Genomic DNA, 14614 nt, shown 5'->3' on the forward strand with positions numbered 1-14614 from the left:
TGAGGACGGAGCTTAGGCATTGGTGGAATGAGGCATTATGACATCACAATCAGAGCTCTAGAACGTTGCTACTTAGGATTTTAAAGCGTTTGAGGCTTGTGCAGATGAGGACGGAGCTCAGGCATTGGTGGAATGAGGCATTATGACATCACAATCTGAGCTCTAGAATGTTGCTACTTATGAGGCTTGTGCAGATGAGGATGGAGCTTAGGCATTGGTGGAATGAGGCATGATGACATCACAATCTGAGCTCTAGAATGTTGCTACTTATGAGGCTTGTGCAGATGAGGATGGAGCTTAGGCATTGGTGGAATGAGGCATGATGACATCACAATCTGAGCTCTAGAATGTTGCTACTTTTGATTTTAAAATGTTTGAGGCGTGTGCGGATGAGGATGGAGCTTGCAGGAATGGGGCAGGGACAGGAAAAGAACTCGCGGGGACGGGAAAATGAGTTCCCACAGCGACGGGGAATAATTTGTTCCCGTGTCATTCTCTAGTGTGAAGTCTTTCTGTAGTGTGCACACAGCAGATCTGCGCTGGTATTAATGTGGCCATGTGTGGCTATTCCCTTCCTCTCAGACGAGCTCTCTCTGCACTGGGAAAACATGCTAACAGACTGCCAAATGACTTGGACCAATGGCTGAGAAGGTGGGCATGCCAGCCTGCTGCCATCTGATGATCCTGTCAGCTCACGGTCCACTTTCCGTGCATTGCTGAACATTTAAGATCCACCCAAAAGAGATCAGTTACCAGAACTATCGCCAACAACTGTGCAATCCCTTTCCCGAGCGGTAACGGTCCCCGCCACGCAACATCTGATGGGAGCGATCGCTGTGCTATCAATTGGACAGCTGTACCCCAGAAATCACAGCTCCTTCGCAAGCACTCAGACACTGGGGGAGGTAAGAAGCAAAGTGACAGGCCACCATCTACCCTGCCCCTTCCCACAGAGGTCCCTGCTGGGTTTGCCTTTATAAATAAAGATTTTTTTTTTTTTTTTTTAAAAGAAGAAATTATGACAGGAGAGTCTCTGTAACAAGAAGGGGATTTGTTCCCCGCGCCCTAACTCCTGCGCTTTTAGTGTTCAGGGGCCGAGGATCATGACGCTGCATTTGCACTCTCTACCGGAAGGAAACCACATTCCAGGGGGCTGTTCGCCGCAGCCGTTCACCGTCTACCCCAGGAGTAAGGCTGGCGAGCGCTGTGGCTGGATGCAGGCAGAGGCCTTCAGTGCACGGAGCAGCATATGGTTTGGCGTGGGAAAGCCCTCCTGCCTCCCCTCCCTGTGAAGTCCCGCAGTCACTTAATATGTTCGGCTGTGTGTGAGGAGCAGTAGTATTTCTTATGTGCTATGAAGGTGGAGAGGCTGCTAAACCTGATATTACACAGCCGGCAGTATCTCTGGTTTCCGTTAGGGGCAGAGGCCGGGAGGTCTTTGGAAGTCTGCACGGATTTGTCCGTGTGTAATGGCGGAGTAGAAGGCTTACGCCCCACCTCTCTCAGAGCCTCAGGGGTCGGGGAGATGTTTAACGGGAGAGCTGGGGACAGAGGCAGGAGCAGTCTGGGCGAGTTGGACTGAAGAGGGCTTCCATTGGATAACGGCACAGAGGACATCTCCTTCGCCTCTTTCCTGGGCCTCAGGCCTGGCTGGAGGGGAGATGACACAGAAGCTATGGGTGGGCTTGGTAGGCCACCCTCTGAAGTACTGCCAGCTTGTGTCCGGCCTGCCACCACCACTTCAATGAAATTGCCCTGCAGTATGTGTCCTGTCGCTGCTTTGGCGACCAGTAGCCCGTGGACATTTTTGACGTGCTCTATCAAGTCGCCTTTGATGGTTCCATTGAGTGGACAATACGGGCAGGATGGTGTCGGGGTGCTGGTTGGAGGCTGATGGTTTTTTGCGACGCTGACAAAGCGCTGCCGGGAGTCCAGCTCAGGGCCGCAAGGGTATCCCGCGGCCGAAGCCGTGACCGATCCTGGACTGAGCGACATCCTCCTCTCCACTTTCACTCTCCCGCTGTCCGTGCCTTCCCTTCGCTCCTGGCCGTCTGTGCCGCTGTTTACCTTTCGCTTCGTCACGCCACACTCGGCGCTCTTCGGGTTCTGCAGATGCTGCAGCGGCCTTGGCTGGAGTGGGGCAGACGAGCAGTCATATTTCTTGTGAACCAGGTACTTCTCCAGACTGTTGAAGCTGATTTTGCACGCAGTGCATTCGTGGTAGTCCGCCAGTGCTAGGAGCGGGGCAGGCGTGACGTCGCCTTCGAGTCGGCGCTTCTTGCTGAGGTCAATTGGCCCTTCGGCATCGGGGCTAGAGCTCGGGGACGGAACGGTCGCCACTTTTGTCATGGAAATAAGGCCTGGCAGGACAGGCGTGGGCTCTGATCTGGTGGTCACAGCAAGGGGTTCGCCGCTGCCCCCCTGCCCCCCCGTCAGCTGAGAGAGCGGCAGCTCTTGCGCCTGGTGTGCTGGCAGAAGCGAGGGGCTGGCCATGCCGTGGATCTCATACAGCTTCCGCCGTTTACGGGTGCGCACCGGCTGGGGCAGGAAAGGCGCTTTGCCCGAGTTCACTCTGCGCAGGGGCGGGTCATGCCGTGAGGCGCAGTAATAGCGCTTGTGCACCATGTAGGTCTCGTGGCGGCTGAAGCGTATGTTACACGCGTCGCATACCGTCTTGGTGGGATCATCGTCGAGGTCGTCCACCGAACTGCTGGGGCTCTGGCAATCGTCACTCAGCCTGCTGGCACTGTCCCCCTCAGAGGATGTATCCTTCAAGGCCCCATCCTCCAGTTTGATGTCCGCCAGCTTGCTCTCGGTTGCGTGCGTGCCGACTTCGCCTTCGGCCTCCTCTTGGGAACTGGAGGCTCCCTGCTCTTCGGCGGTGGGGAGCTGCGAGCTCTTGGCGCCCCCTGCCGGTACCGTGGTCTTCCCAGGTGCTGCTTTGAGCTTGCGCACGGCAGGTGGACTGTCCTCATGCGCATGGCGGCTGGAACAGTACAGGCGTTTGTGTACATAATAATTATTGATGTTATTAAAGGTGATTTCACACTCAAAGCAGGTGGCCCCTTTCTGCACCGGAGCTCCGGCATAGAGAGCTGGCCCACCCCCGTGACCCTGCTTCAATCGGCTGTGGACCAGCTCCGACATCTTGGCCAGGATTTCAGATGCCTGAGGGACCACGGCAGCTTCGTGTCCAAACACGTACTGGGGCAGAAAGACCGTGCCTCCGGCGACAGCCGTCCCTGGCTCACTGGGGACAGGGCTGGAGCCGGGGGTGGGGCTTGTAACTTCGGTTTTCACCACTGCACACAGCGGGCTCCGTGGCGATGACTTCCCGGAGGGTCCTTCCTGTTTGGGGCTGCAGCTCAGGTGATCCAAGGCTGCCCTGTGGTTCTGGTCCAGGCCAGGTTCTTCCTTGATCTTTACGTCCAGCATCGTCTCACTGGGGGAGCAGGAAGAGGAGGCTCTGTCTTTTAGAGAATCGGCATCGCCATTCTCCAGAACGTCCAGCTGCAAGTTCTTTTGGGCTGTCTCGGGAGCAGTAGTCGACTCCTGGCTGGGGCTCAGATCGCCACCGACCGCGTCTGATGGCGCGGGTGGCACTGCGTGTATCCCAGCGTGCTGCTGCAGACCGGTGAGACTGTCGGCAACGAACCCACACAGGCTGCATTTCAGTATCGATGAGCACTTTCCTGGACTCGGACCTGCAGGAGAAAAAGAGACAAGGTTATGAGGTCCTGCGAGGAAGAGCCAATTATCCACAAGCCAGTGCCAAAAACTTAAAAACTGACCAGAGCACCTGCATTTCTTTCTTTCTTTTTCTATACTTGGTTCTCTCAGGGGAGCTCAGAATAGTTTTACATGAATTTATTCAGGTACTCAAGCATTTTCCCCTGTCTGTCCTGGTGGGCTCCCAATCTACCTAATGTACTTGTGGCAATGGGGGGGGGGGGGTTAAGTGACTTGCCCAGGGTCACCAGGAACAGTGGGGGTTTGAACCTATAACCTCAGGGTGTTGAGGCTGTAGCTTTAACCACTGAGCCAGTCTAGAAATCAAGATATACTAAACGTAAGCCAAGTGTAGCACAATCAAGTCACTGTGACATCACTGATGAGGCTGGCTCTTAGGCATTGGTGGAATGAGGCATTTTGATGTCACAATACCAGCTCTGGTTATCAGAGGCTGAAGCTTTTCACACTATTTATTCAATTTTCCATACTATTCTCCCAGGGGAACTCAGAACGGTTTACATGAGTTTATTCGGGTACTCAAGCCTTTTCCCCTGTCTGTCCTGGTGGGTTCACAATCTATCTAATGTACCTGGGGCAATGGAGGGATTAAGTGACTTGCCCAAGGTCGCAAGGAAAAGTGTGGGTTTGAACCCACAACCTCAGGGTGCTGAGGCTGTAGCTTTAACCACTGCGCCACTCTAGAAATCAGTGTAGTAAAAGTGAGCCAAGTATGGGACAATCACGCCATTGTGACATCGCTGATGAGGATGGCTCTTATTGGTGGAATGAGGCATTGTGATGTCACAATACCAGCTCTGGTTACCAGAGGCTGAAGCTTTTCACACTATTTATTTATTCAACTTTCTATACTGTTCTTCCAGGGGAGCTCAGAACTGTTTACATGAATTTTATTCAGGTCCTCAAGCATTTTTCCCTGTCTGTCCTAAGAACATAAGAATAGCCTTACAGGGTCAGACCAATGGTCCATTAAGCCCAGTAGCCCGTTCTCATGGTGGCCAATCCAGGTCACTAGTATCTGGCCAAAACCCAAGGAGTAGCAACATTCCATCCAGAATCCCAAAGAGTAGCAAGTACTTGGAGAAACCTCCCAGGAAAGAGACTTGGGAGTTCTGATCGACAAGTCGATGAAGCCGTCCACGCAATGTGCGGCAGCAGCAAAAAGGGCAAACAGAATGCTAGGAATGATAAAGAAGGGGATCATGAACAGATCAGAGAAGGTTACCATGCTGCTGTACTGGGCCATGGTGCGCCCCCACCTGGAGTATAGCGTCCAGCACTGGTCGCCGTACATGAAGAAGGACATGGTATTACTCGAGAGGGTCCAGAGAAGAGCAACTAAAATGGTTAAGGAGTTGGAGGAGCTGCCGTACAGCGAGAGATTAGAGAAACTGGCCTATTCTCCCTCGAACAGAGGAGATTGAGAGGGGACATGATCAAAACATTCAAGGTACTGAAGGGGATAGACTTAGTAGATAAAGACAGGTTGTTCACCTGTAAGGAGAACGAGAGGGCACTCTCTAAAATTGAAAGGGGATAGATTCCGTACGAACGTAAGGAAGTTCTTCTTCACCCAGAGAGTTGTAGAAAACTGGAACGCTCTTCCGGAGTCTGTCATAAGGGAAAACACCCTCCAGGGATTCAAGACAAAGTTAGACAAGTTCCTGCTGAACTGGAACGTACGCAGGTAAGGCTAGTCTCAGTTAGGGCACTGGTCTTTGACCTAAGGGCCGCCGCGTGAGCGGACTGCTGGGCACAATGGACCACTGGTCTGACCCAGCAGCGGCCGTTCTTATGTTCTTATTCCATTCTACTGATCCAGGGCAAGAGGTGGCTTCCTCCATTCTTTCTGGTGGGCTCACAATTTATCTAATGTACCTGGGGCAAATGGATGGGGGGGGGGGGGGGTTTAAGTGACTTGCCCAGGGTCACAAGGAATAGTGTGGGTTTTGTGCTCTGAACCTTTTGAGTTCAACATAGGTACAGGATAAAGCTCGGCCTTGCTTTGAGGTCTTCGACAACACAAGATGCCTGAACTTTCGTCTTCCGGTCCCACAGCTCCATTACAATCTGCGACCTGCCTTATCATGCACCACAAAGATCCCAGAGGCCTGCTCTTCAAATATGCCTGGGTCACAGACACACTCAAGCACGTGTGCTGGTATCATGCTATACAATGCACACACTCAAGTTGTGTAACCACGAGGCACCACATGATAGAATCTGGCAGCTGGGGTTCTATGCTCAGAAAAAGACAGAAAACGGCCGGCTTGTGAAATTATACCCCCAGTTTGTGTTTGGACATGGCTGTGGTTCCGTTTTATGCATTTTCTTCCACATGGAAAATTTTTTGGCAAATTCATTCCTAATCTGCTGAAATGGAAATTCATGAAAAGAGTTCTTTCGAAAACCAGCGCGCCAAGGCGTAAGGAATATCTGTGCCTCAGGAGCGCCAGGAGAGGCTCCTGCCTGGTTAAATCACCTGAGCTCGCAAATCCGCCGATATTCACCGACACTTCACTGGGTAATGTCACTGAATATCAGCACTGACCACCCCTGGCACTATCCGGGTACTGATAATATTAAAAAAGCAGTTGAATCTGGACCAGTGCTGTGGTCTCCCTTCTCACATGACTTCCCCCTTCCCATCCCCCTCCCTAAAGAAGAGCACTGCCCTCATTCCAATCTATTTCCTCCATCCCCAAGAGAATGGGTCCCCCCAAACTAGGATCTACCCCCCTTAAAATCCATGGTGCTCTAGGGGACAAAAGGCAGAAGTGATCCCCACTCGCTCCTGTCCACTTTTGAGTCCTGCACCAAAATGCCTGCCCGACCGTGAGACTGCCACTAGAGGTCGTGGCAACCATTTTGATTCAGGTGCCATGGTGGACACCAGGGATTTTAAATGTGTGCTTGGGGGAAGCTCTACAGGGAGGGGGGGGGATCTATGCTCTTGGGGAGGGTGAATCAGATTGGGGGGAGGGGGGCTCAATGCTCTTCCGGGGGAAGGGAGGGAGAGGATCTAATCATATACCCTTTTTGCTAGTCCTCAGCCATTATGCCGTGATCTGCATAAGTACTGGCGGGCGGCTCCTATCCAGTCATTCCCGGATACTCCATGCCGGAGCGTTCACACAGCCTGGCATTGAATAAACAGGTATAACTTAGCCAGTGACAGTGTTTAAAAACACACATTTCCTGCCTAAGCTGAATATTGATGGTCAGTTTTTACTTTGGGCATGAAATTCCACCCACTGCAAAGAAGGGCAGGCTGGTCGCAGTTACCTGGCGTCACTGGCTTGGCATTCGCTGCTGGCGAGTACACCTCCCCCTTGGCCCCTGGTTGGCAGGCCATGTGATTTGTCACTAAATGACTGTACAGGATATCTCTGGTAGTGGAGACAAATCCGCACCCATGGCACACGCCTGCAGTCACAAAAAAAAAAAAAAATGTGGAGCCAGAGCAGGAAACAGAGACCCTAATTACCATGGCACAGACAGCCCTCCCATTTGGAGGGAAGCATGCACTCCCTCTCTCCCACTCCAACCCCCCCAGCATGCCAAAAATAATACCTTTCCTGGCAGGGATGCCGAAGCCCTGACAGCCAAACTTTGCCCTCACGCTACTAATCTAATCTATTACTTATGGTTCACGCTATGTCGAGAGGTTCAAGGCGATTTATAATAAAGAGCCCATGCGGTTCACGGGGAGGTTACGTAGGTCCAGGAGAACATTAAAAACCAGAAAAACAGAGTCTACTACACTCAATGTTCAAGCTACGATATGGACAGTTAAAGGAATGGTTCTGTAACGAAAGCGCGCGACAATCGCTCGCCAATCCCGCGCAGGACTTGTGCGCGCCACCTAAAAACTGTTCCTGTTGCCGCTGGGGGTCTGGGGAGGGAAGGGAACCCCCATTACACTGTAAACTGCCGTTTTCCTTCAGTTTTTGGGTAATCGGCAGTTTTCAGTGTAGTGGGAGGGGGGTTCCTCCCCCCCGTCCCCTCTGAGCACTAATATTAACAATTTTTAGACAGCGCGCAGAAGTCCTGCACGGCAATGTCCCGTGTGGTTTTCAGGCGTCACCAAAGGAACAGTCAGACGGATCCTCCCACTATCAATCGGTGTATCCCAAGGCTCTGTCCTGGGACCTGTCCTTTTCTCCCTCGGTGCACTGATCTCCTCCTGTGGTTTTCAGTATCACCTCTATGCTGATGACTCCCAGATCTACCTCTCCACGCCAGATCTCTCTACAAGAGTCCAAGTCCGCGTCTCAGCTTGCCTGTCTGATATTGCTGCCTGGATGTCTCACCACCATCGTAAACTGAATATGGCTAAGTCCGAGCTTCTTATTTTTCCACCTAAACCCACTTCCCCCCTCCTCCCACTCTCTGTTTCCGTGGACAACACTCTCTTCCTCCCTGTCTTGTCTGCTCGCAATCTGGGAGTCATCTTTGACTCTTCCCCCTCCTTCTCCGCTCAGATCCTACAAACTGCTAAAGCCTGTCGCTTCTTCCTCTATAATATTATAAAAATCCAATCTCTCTTCTCCGAGCCCACTACCAAAACCCTTATCCACACCTCTCGCTTAGATTACTGCAACTTACTTCTCTCAGGTCTTCCAATCAACCATTTCTCTCCTCTTCAATCCGTCCAAAATTCTGTAGCATAACTTGTATTTTGCGACAGCTGCCATACTCACATTACCCCGCTCCTCAAATCACTTGATTGGCTCCCTATCCGTTTCTGAACACCGTTCAAGCTCCTCTTACTCACCTGCAAGTCCATTCACTTGGCTACTACTACTATGCATTCAGTCATATCTGACCCTTGGATACTCTGTAGGCCAGTCCTCGTCATGCTTCCCTGTTTTCCAAGGCTTCTTTCAATTGCTTGATGTTCATTCCCATGTCATTCTTGTTGGTATCCAGCCAACGGGCCTTTGGTCTCCTCTGCTTCCTTTTACCACTGACCATTCCTAGTAGCACCTAACTTTTCTAGTGTCTAAAACAGGTCAGTTTCTGCCTGGTAATCTTGCCTTCCAGGGACAACTCTGGGTTTATATGATCAAGAACATCTTTGTTGGTGATCCCAGCTGTCCATGGAATTCGTAGAAGTCTTCTCCAGCACCACAGCTCGAAGGTGTCAATTTTTCTTTTATCTGCTTTTGTGAGAATCCATGTCTTGCATTTGTTGCGATTGGAAACGCAATGGCAGTGATCAGTCTTTGCTTGATGGTGATTGAGACGTCCTTGCACTTCCATATTTGGTCCATGCTCACCATGGCTGCACACACCAGTGCTAATCGATGCTTGATCTCCGCTGTCAAACTGCCACTGTGATCAATGAAGGGCCCAAGGAAAACGAAGTTGCCAACCACTTCTAGATTTTCATTGTCGATCTTTTTGTGGACTTTCTTGTTGGCAGTAGTCATGATTTTGGTCTTCTTGATGTTCAGGTAAGGTCCCATCTTCTCGCTTTCTTCTTTCAGCTTTAGGATCAACTTCCTGAGTTCCTTCTCACTCTCTGCCAGCAGGGGAGTATCATCTGCGTATCTTAGCCCCACAATATCTCTCCTCACCTGTGCTCCCTCCAGCAAACTCCATTCATTGAGTAAGTCCCTCCTAACTGTACCTTTCTCTCCACTGTCAACTCCAGACTCCATCCCTTCTATCTTGCTGTTCCACAAGCCTGGAACAGACTGCCTGAGTCATTACGTCAAGTTCCATCACTAGCAGTACTCAAATCCAAGCTAAAAGCTCACTTTTTCAAGGTTGCTTTTAACTCCTAACTCCCACTCCCCATAAGATACCTGGGCCCATCTTACCATTCTCTCTGTGAGAAACTCCCCAACCCCTATATGCACTGTTTGTCTGTCTAAACTAGATTGTAAGCTCTTCCGAGCAGTGACCATCTATTACATGTTAAATCCACGTGTACAGCACTACGCCTTTCAGCGCTTAGATGGATCTAATGCAGAACAGAAGCCGTCATGGTGTTCCCCCAGCCGCCAATGTTGCAACTCCCCTAACGTGCTCCGTTCTTGCATCCCACTTCCCCCCCGTGATGGCTAAGCCACTGACACAAAGTACAGGGTAAATGCACTACAGCACCTGTGAAGTTAGTAAACATAACCCCCTCTTTCACAAACGCGTAGCGTGAGTTTTAGCGCCGGCAGCGGCGGTTAACTGCTCCGACGCTCACAGGAATTCTATGAGGGTCGGAGCAGTTACCGCCACTGCCGGCGTTCAAACCCCCGCTACGCATTTGTAAAAGAGGGGGATTTTAAGGCACAGAAATGAAACATACAGAAAATCTTCCCTGAAGAAAGGACCGAGAACGATCCCACACGATATGACCCCACTACCCTGAGCTGACTTCACATTATCACAGGGTATTACACAGCATAGGAAGTCAGATGCACAGGTCTCCGCTGCGAGAAGAGGACATTTGGACTGAAATTAGCTAGCAGGGAACAACACACTATGGAACTCGTTCAGACTCTCTTATATAAACCAGGCTGAGCGAATGTCTTCTCAGAAATGTGTTCTGAGAGTAAAGCGGCTTCTGAGGTGATAGATGGGCCTCTCCTCTGTCTGCTTGCCTGCTACCTTGGCACATTAGTCTTGATTAGCCCTTCAGAAGCTACAGATCAGCGGACCGTGGCCCTGAGTGTAAGGTTCCTGCAAGAGGAGCCGCTCAAGGACCGCAGCACATCAGACAATAGCCTCTCAGAGGCTGGAGCGGACCACGATGGTCCCCGGGCTCACTGGTGCTGCCGTGAAATGGCCTGGCCAGCTCCCAGGAAAGTCCCACGTTTTTCACTATTACTCACCAGTGAGCGTGTCCGTGTGCACCTTCAGATGCCTTTCACAGTTTGCCTTGGTGGTGAACGCAGAAAGGCAGATCAGACAGACAAAGGGCCTCTCTCCTGCAGACAGAGCAGTAACAGAGTCAGCTCTTATCGGGGGTCTTCATGTCCTCCCTCTCTTCCGCCACCCCCAAGCCCCCTCACAGACCAGGTGTTTCAAGGACAAGGCCAACCAGCAAAAAAGGACCAGAACTGGAACTGGGGCGGAGAGATCTGCATTTCTTTGGAAGAGACGGGAAGACAGGGGTTCAGGACTAGAGGACCTGGCATTCTCCATTTACAGAGTCAGAAACTACAGCAACGACCAGCGCCCAGAAACACAGGGCACAAGACAGAACCTCTGTGTACGAAGAGCTCCACTACACTGGTGAAGGGCTGGGCAGCCCAGGTTTTATGTGGGTGGCAGGTGGGTAGAGCCACTTCTGACTCTGGAAACAACCCAGAGACAACAACCAGCCAAAAAGCTCTATTAGCAGGTTAAGTGAAATAACTGTCTTTACAGACAAGAAAGAGACAGGCAGGGGCAACCTGGGTAAAGATTACCCAGTTAAGGCCGGGGGGGGGGGGGAATACCCACTTAACACAGGGCAGTTATGGAAGGCTGTACATAAAGCCAGTATCTGAAGGGAACCAGCTTGGATGGAAAAAGAGAGAGACTGCATAACCCCCTAAAAGGAAAGACCTGCCAGAGGTCTCAGGGCACAAGAGACATCAGCATTGACGAACAAGTTCTGAACAGAAATCCCCTTTGCACCTCATATACAAGCAGGACGCAGTGCCCAGATAAACTGCAGGTAGCGGCCTGAAATCCTGTGGTCTCCCCCTCTTTCCACCAAAGAGTACAGCCTCTCTCCCTACTGCACAGAGCTGCTTGCCGGTGGAGAGCAGCGGCTCCAGGCGTGCAAAATTGTCGAATGTTCTGCTCTGCAACGTCAGGGTTACCATATGGCTCCAGATAAAAAGAGGATGGATTGAGACCTCCGGGTCTTACTTCAATTGCTTTCAATGGACGTAAAATCCGGATGTCTCAATCCATCCTCCTTTTTCTGGAGTCATCTGGCAACATAGAGCCCGCTCAGTTTTGTACCTATAAAGCAATAGGATGAGGTGTCAGGTCAAAAGCGCGTGCAGACAATTGAGCGCAGTGCGGAGGTGCGCACCACAGAAAATTACTGTTTTTACGGCTCCGACGGGGGGGGGGGGGGCGTGGGGGGGAACCCCCCACTTTACTTAATAGAGATTGCGCCGCGTTGTGGGGGCATTGTGGGGGGTTGTAACCCCCCACATTTTACTGAAAACTTCACTTTTTCCCTGTTTTTAGGGAAAAAGTTAAGTTTACAGTAAAATGTGGAGGGTTACAACTCCCAAACCCCCCACAACGCCGGTGCGATCTCTATTAAGTAAACTGGGGGGGCTCCCCAACAAAACCCCCCGTCGGAGCCCCTAAAAACTGTAATTTTCTTCGGCGTTTGCCTCCGTCTTGCGCTCAGTTGTCGGTGCGCGCCTTTGTCTTTCGCCGAGTTGTCTATGAACCATAGGATGATGCTGGCCCTATTCTGTACGTGACTGGGTTCCTCTCTGGTCAGATGGGACTTTATGTAAGAGATTTAGGTAAAGAGACTTCCACTTTCAGGACAATTTCCTTAAAACAGGGGTATCAAAGTCCCTTCTGGAGGGCCCCCAATCCAGTCGGGTTTTCAGGATTTCCCCAATGAATATGCATGAGATCTATTTGCATGCACCGCTTTCATTGTATGCTAATAGATCTCATGCATATTCATTGGGGGAATCCTGAAAACCCGACTGGATTGCGGCCCTCGAGGATGGAAAAACTGTGACTTTCTTCTCCAGTGTTACATAATGTGAAAAGAGAAAACACACACGTCTCAAACTATCCTGTGCACGTCACACCGTGATCCAGAAAGTCTTTCTCCACCGCTGCCACACCACGATCGTCTGAGTCTCACACCATTCTCCTGTGCACTGGCACACCATGATTCACCGACTCTTACTCCATCCTTTCCGCCATCATACCCAGTCTCACTCCATCCCAGGCACCCCCGTATCAGGATTCACCAGTTCCACGCCATCCCGGGCAGTGTCGTACCATGACACTGTATCACTGTAGGGTGATACAACAGACCACACCTGTATCTCTTACCACGCTGCGCAAACTCACACCGTGAGACTCGCAAATTATCTCACTGTGTTGTACACTTCCACACCAATGCGCAGCCCGTTCTTGCTCTGCACGCAGGGTCACGCAGAGGGGCATTTTGGATAGGACGTCTAAGTCTGAATTTGGATGTTCTGAGAAAGACATCCAGAAATCCAATAGAGGAAATGTCCATTTTCAAAACAGCAAGATGTCTTTTTTTTTTGTAAATAGCCTATCCAGAAGTTTTTTTTGTAAATAGCCTATCCAGAAGTTTTGGCCCTTAATACATCCATCTCATTTGGCCATTTTTGAATACAAAGACGTCCAAAAACAAGGCATCGGGAAGTCCAGCCCAAAAACCAGCATTCTTAGCAAACTGGCCATACAAACAGCAGAGCAGAGGGACACTCCAGGCCAGGGGTCTCAAAGTCCCTCCTTGAGGGCCGCAATCCAGTCGGGTTTTCAGGATTTCCCCAATAAATATGCGTAGATCTATTAGCATACAGTGAAAGCAGGGCATGCAAATAGATCTCATGCATATTCATTGGGGGAAATCCTGAAAACCTGACTGGATTCTGGCCCTTCGAGGAGGGACTTTGACACCCCTGCTCTAGGGAGTATCGGAGTAAACGTCACAGACCTGTCAAACTCTGGCCCGTGGTGAGTTAAAAATTGGCCCGCCAGACATTTCCAACTTTATACTCAATCTGGCCCGCTGGCACGAACCGCTGCCGCTCTTTACTCGTGTCTGCCTTTGTCTGATCTCCTCTTCAAAGCAGCCTGCTGAGGATCGCTGGCCGGCTGTAGCGAATCTCGCAGGCCGCTATCGACCTCAGTAGCACGTTCCCTCTGACGCGATCCCATACGTCAGAGAAGGGGCAGGATCGCGTCACAGGGAACGTGCTACCAAGGTCGACAGAGGCCTGCGGGGTTCGCTAAAGCAGGCCAGCGATTCTAAGCAGGCTGCTCTGAAGAGGAAACCAGGCAAAGGCAGATGTACGTGACGATCTGCCGCTGCCGGCTGGCCAGAGGAGACCAGGAAGCTGGGATGGAGGGAGGGTAGGAACGGCAGGCCAAATATGAAGGTGAGACCGGGAAGAAGGGGGGAAAACATGCAGGCCTTCGGGACGGGGGCAGGCCCTGATGTAGAAGTACCTAGAGGGAGAGAAGGAGGGGTCCAGGTGTGCATGTGCCGGACTGAGGAGGAGTGAGGGGATAATAAGGACACAGATATTTAGGGACACAAATGGGGATACTGGATACTGCAGGGAATAGAGTGACCAAGAAAATTCTAGATCAGAGGTGGGTAAAGAATGACAAAGGGAAATCATAAGCATGGAGAGAGGGAGTAAGGACACAGAGTGGATACTGGACATGTAAAGGGGAAAGCAGGGAGGAAAGGGGAAGATGCTCAATGGAAAAGGGCAAGAGAGGAAATTCTGAACAAAGGAAGGGAGGGATAGAAAGAGAGGCTAAAAAGAAAGGGAATATGTTTGCTTAGAGGGAGAGTGGGGTGGAGTGGGGAAGAAATAAAACAGAGGAGAGGGAGAGAGATGGTGGGCAATGGGATGGAGGGAGGGAGGGACGGAACAGAAAGAGAGAGAAGTTGGACACAAGGGTGTGGAGGGGAGGGGGAATAGAGATACTAGATAGGAGGGTAGTTGGGAAGAGAAACAGAGAAATGGTGGCCCCTGGGGTGGTGGGGAAGGAGGGAGAGATGCTGGATGAAAGGGTAGTTGAGAAACAGAAAGATGGTGGATCTGGGGATGGTGGGGCTGCAAATATGGACACGAAAAAGGAAAGATGCCAGACCTCCGGGGGAGGGAAGGGAAAC

General features: G+C 51.2%; 1 protein-coding gene across 6 annotated transcripts in view; it reads right to left on the reverse strand.

The window, feature by feature from the left end:
- Window positions 1–965: 965 nt before the first annotated feature.
- ZFPM1 (zinc finger protein, FOG family member 1) overlaps window positions 966–14614 on the reverse strand; it is a 280395-nt gene continuing 266746 nt past the window's right edge. For 4 of the 6 annotated variants that reach the window (XM_033943694.1, XM_033943690.1, XM_033943691.1 and 1 more), the window contains 3 exons: window positions 10587–10682; window positions 7036–7176; window positions 966–3704 (listed from right to left, as the gene is read on the reverse strand). In XM_033943694.1, coding sequence (XP_033799585.1) covers window positions 1303–3704; window positions 7036–7176; window positions 10587–10682 — 2639 coding nt within the window. In that variant the 3' untranslated portion in view covers window positions 966–1302. The remainder of the gene's footprint in view (window positions 3705–7035; window positions 7177–10586; window positions 10683–14614) is intronic. The other 2 variants (XM_033943693.1, XM_033943696.1) reach the window with 2 other exon arrangements.

This window comes from Geotrypetes seraphini, chromosome 4 (genome assembly GCF_902459505.1).
Source record: "Geotrypetes seraphini chromosome 4, aGeoSer1.1, whole genome shotgun sequence".
In the NCBI taxonomy this organism is placed as follows: domain Eukaryota; kingdom Metazoa; phylum Chordata; class Amphibia; order Gymnophiona; family Dermophiidae; genus Geotrypetes; species Geotrypetes seraphini.